At 56.9% G+C, this 4,422-nt stretch overlaps 1 protein-coding gene across 1 annotated transcript in view; it reads right to left on the reverse strand.

Moving 5' to 3' along the window:
* Positions 1-264: 264 nt before the first annotated feature.
* MATN1 (matrilin 1) overlaps positions 265-4,422 on the reverse strand; it is a 5,788-nt gene continuing 1,630 nt past the window's right edge. Inside the window, exons 2-6 of the mRNA XM_034645125.1 lie at positions 3,990-4,115; positions 3,102-3,518; positions 2,369-2,521; positions 1,457-1,537; positions 265-779 (exon numbers count right to left, since the gene is read on the reverse strand). Of these exons, the coding sequence (XP_034501016.1) occupies positions 730-779; positions 1,457-1,537; positions 2,369-2,521; positions 3,102-3,518; positions 3,990-4,115 (827 nt within the window). The 3' untranslated portion in view covers positions 265-729. The remainder of the gene's footprint in view (positions 780-1,456; positions 1,538-2,368; positions 2,522-3,101; positions 3,519-3,989; positions 4,116-4,422) is intronic.

The raw sequence follows: 4,422 nt of genomic DNA on the forward strand, positions 1-4,422 counted from the left end.
TCAGCTGAACACCCGGACACAGCTTCCCCGCATGTATAATGGGGGCGACTCAAGTTCGCTGTGGGCAGGGCTGTGGGAAAAGGAAGTGAGAGCCTGTAAGGGCAGGACGACCCCACGCTGGCTTTCGAGTAGCGGCCTTCACCACCGTTCCCACCACTGTTGCCACCCTCCTGGGGCCCCCTTCACCCACTGCCCTCACCAGTCCTTTGTCCGGCTCCCCGAATGACCATGCTGCTTCTGGCCCTATTTAGGGCTTAAGTTAAATCATATTTAATTGTTTTTCAAAAGGGAATTGAAAAATCAGGAAAGAGATTCACAGCACTCTCAGTCAAGGAAGGGTTAACTAAAAAAAAAATAGGAATATATTAGGCTTTCGATTGAAAAAATGCAAACGCAGTCCCTCTCACACTCACCCCTGTGCTCTCACTCACACACATGCATCCCTGCTCCAGATACAGGCCCGCCCTCAGGCACACTCACGCACACACACGCACACACACGTGCTCCCAGACGCTGCCACGCGCCTAGCACACTCACACCCGCACCCAGCAGGGCTGGCAGGATGGAGGAAGAGGGGGAGGCCTGGTGCCCTCAGGGCCCGCCCCTCCCAAACCCCTCACTGAAATGGCAAAGCTAGACTACACTCGGGGATCTAGGGGACACACGCAGGACTCGGCGGGCTGCGCTTGAGGTGAAGAGACAGAGAGGCCGTGGCGGGGACAGGCAGCCTCAGACGACTCTGTTCTCCAGGACCGCCAGCCGCTTACTCACAGCTTCCAGTGGACTCAGGGTTAAGGACAGGCGCAGGAGGACCAGAGCAGGGCAGCGATGGCTGTGGCAACTGCACTCGGGACCCCACTTCCTGAGTCCCCCCAAAACCCCGTCTTCTGGGGAGTTCTCTCACCCCATCTATACCATGAGTTCTCTCCGATGTCACTGCCCTCAGAATGGTGCCTTCCCCAAAACCCGCTATTACAGTGCGCCCTGGAGGCCCAGCCCTGCCCAGTGGCCTCTTCAGGCCTGCTGGGTCCCCCACCTAGGCCCCCACCTCGTCCTGACTGAGCCAGGGGAGCTGCTCTGGGCCCAGGCTGATCAGAGCAGAGACTGGTATTAGTCTCACCGAGAGCCTGAGAAATGGGGAGGCCACAGGCTCCATGTGCTCCTGAGCACGGCTAGGACTCTGGATGTGTGTCCAGGCTCTAGGGCTTGGCTTCTGCCTCAGTTTCTCTGTTTACCCTCTAGAAGCCTCTGCTTTTGACAGGACCAGTACCAAAGCCGGTACCAGCCCATCTGGCGGGAGTCCAGCCTGTCTCCAGCAGGAGGCAGCGTCCCCACCTGCGTCCTCACACACAGGGGGCGTGGCTCCCTCTCTCCCCGCCCCTGCAGAGCCCTGCCCCGCCCCCACGCAGTGCCCTGCCCCGCCCCCTGGCCCCAGGTAGCCTCTGGAAAAGGATATGTTTCCTGGTCAGGGCCTGCAGCAGCCCCTCCACTTTGGTCTGGAATTGCACAATGGACTCGCAGGCACACGGGTCTTCCTCTGGAGTGGGCAGGAAGTAGGGAAAGTGAAAGGGGAAGGTGAGTGGTGGCATGACAGGGGGGTGAGGAACGGGGTCCCAGCCCAGGGCCAGGACTAGGGAGGGAGTCTTGGGGGAGTGTGGGGGTCCTGGGAGATCTGAGAAGACAGAGACACCTGTAGGGTTCTGAGGCAGAACTCTCAGGAGTGACGGAGGCGGAGACCCCGAATGTCTTCCCAATCCCGCAGAGCCCTGATAAAACCTCCAATACCAGCATCGCCGTGCCGGTCACCTCCTACATGCAGGGCACGGCTGCTAGGGGCCTCGAGGTCATCTTGGCGCCTACATCCAACACTTTGGGTTGAAGGTCATTAATCATCCCATTTTACAAATAGAGAACCCGAGAAGTGAAACAACTGGATCATGGCCCACAGCTAGTGAGTGTGAGAGCAAACCGGCAAACCTAGGCATGTCTGGCTCTGGAATCCATACTCTCTACCCCTGGGAGGATCGGGGGAGGGAGCAGGGTTCAAATCCTGCCTCCTCCGGTTATTAACATTGTTCCACCCCTCTGGGCTTGGTTTTCCTCCCTTAAAATGGGAATGATAGTATTTCTACCAATTAGTATTTGGTATTTGGAGATTACTAACAACAGTGCATTGGAATAAGCATTTCAGCACATGTTTGCTGGTTGCAAAAGTGAGACTGACCAGCCCTCCTCCCGCTTCCGCCAACTCTTGCCGCCACCCCAGCTCCTGCTTCTCCCCACCCACCTTCAGTTCCAGGATGGCTCCGCAGTCTCCCCCCAGAGCCCCCCCTGCCCCTCCCATCAATGCCATCTCTGCCTCACTAACCCACGCAGATCTTCTTCTGCAACCTCTTGCCAATCTGGTTGATGGTCTTGAAATCAGCCGTGTAGAAGTAATGCTCTGCCACGGGCTCTGAGGCGATTTCCCTCAGCTCGTCCTCCACGGCATTGCCCACACCCACAGCAAACATCTTAAAGCCTGCCAAGAGGAACAAGATGAGTGGCAGTGGCCGTGGAGACAGGCAGCCACCCCTGAGCCTCCTGGGGAATGCCCAGGCGAACGCCTCCAGACACCTCCTGGTGGTAGCTTCTGGAATTACAGGCACAGTGCCTAGGACAATGACATTGAGGAAACCAAACTTCACTGAGGTTGCACCATATGTCAGACCTCTACTGTTCCCTGGACCAGGAGCTTTGTAATCTCATATACTCCCACAACCATCCATCTGGTGGCGATTATCATCCTCATTAAATAGGTGATAAAATGGAGACCCCAGCTTATCCCGAAGTGGGGCTGCCTTCCAACATTTGGTGTGTTCTTGGAAACATTCAACTGGAAAATGTCCAAGCCCCACCTACAAAAGGACCATTAAAACAAGCTGCTCACTTTTCTGGGGCCTCTGTTTTCTCATCACTGATAAGAAAGAGTTGGACAAACCCTACTCTCCTCATTCACACTGAACCCGGTTTTAGGGCACTAGTAACAGATAAACTATAGTCGAGCTGTTCCCTCGGTACTCCTGGCCATCAGTGGTGTTCAGGGTCCAGGCATCACCTACCAAGGTCCTTGGCTTTCTTGGCGGCATCGTTAATGTAGTCTTGGCTCCTGCCATCAGTGAAGACAATGCCCACCTTCTGAGCCCCAGGCCTAGCCCCGCTGGACACAGTGAAGGAATTGTCAATGAGGTACTTGAGGGCAGCCCCAGTCATGGTGCCCTTCTCCATATAAGACATGTTCCGCACAGCCGCCTTAATGTCCTTCTTCGTGTGGAAGCGGCCCAGCGGGAACTCCTGGCGCACGGAGCTCGAGTACTGCACTAGCCCCACTTGGGCCAGTTTGTCTGACACGTCCAGCGTGTCCACGATCTGATTGATGAACTTCTTCACCAGCTCAAAGTTCTCCGGCCGCACACTTTTGGATCCATCAATGAGGAAGACCAAGTCAGTGGCCGAACTGCCACCACCGCCACTGCAGACTGGGAAGGGTAGGAAGGCAAGGACATGAAGCTGAGGGACCAGTCGTTCATCCTGACCACTAGTCAGGAACCCATCACACCCCAAGCTCTATACTGAGGATTATCCCAGCCCATTTTGTCCTCAAAACTCCCTCTAGAAAGCCAAGGTTCCTGGCCTCATTTTATAGCGTTGGAAACTGAAGCTCCAAAAGCCATTAAATCACAGCTCAGAAGGAGTGGGACCAAGAGTTGAACTCAAGATTACGTAACTCCTTCCGTCATACTGAACCCACCATACTCTGTGACGAAAAGAGGAACAGAAGCCGGAAGATAACTCTGCAGACACCAAGTGCTAGGAGGCACCTGTCACCTTTGCAGGTTGGTCCAGAAGCAACGTGCAGAAGGCTCGAATGGGCTTCCTAGAGAGTGGCCAAGCCCCAATCCCTCCCCTCCCCACCCTCCCCAGGGCTTGCCTGGGTCCAGCCCACTGACCATTGCAGGTCTTGCCATCACTGTTCAAGGTGAAGCCCTCCCGACAGGCGCAGGTGTAAGAGCCCGGGGAGCTGAGGCACACCTGCTCACAGTCGTGGTCTCCTGTGGCACACAAGTCTGACACCACTGTGGGGACAAGAGGAGACTCAGAATCGCGCGGTCACAGGGCCTCGGACATCTCAGCCAGGGTGGCCCTTCACACACTCAGGGAAACTGAGGCCGCCAACTGGGTGAGGTCCAAGTCCCAGACCCTCAGCCCAGGGCCGGAATCACTGGCCCGCCCCACGCTGACGCTCTCAGCTCCGCCTCCCATCCTATTCAGCCCCGCCCTGTCGCTGACTCGGCCCCGCCCCGGCCCTGTCCCTCCCCATCCAGCCCCGCCCCGGCCCCGCCCCCGACGCAGACTCAGTCCCGCCCCATGCTCTCAGCCACG

The sequence above is a fragment of the Ailuropoda melanoleuca genome, chromosome 2 (genome assembly GCF_002007445.2).
Source record: "Ailuropoda melanoleuca isolate Jingjing chromosome 2, ASM200744v2, whole genome shotgun sequence".
Classification (NCBI taxonomy): Eukaryota; Metazoa; Chordata; class Mammalia; order Carnivora; family Ursidae; genus Ailuropoda; species Ailuropoda melanoleuca.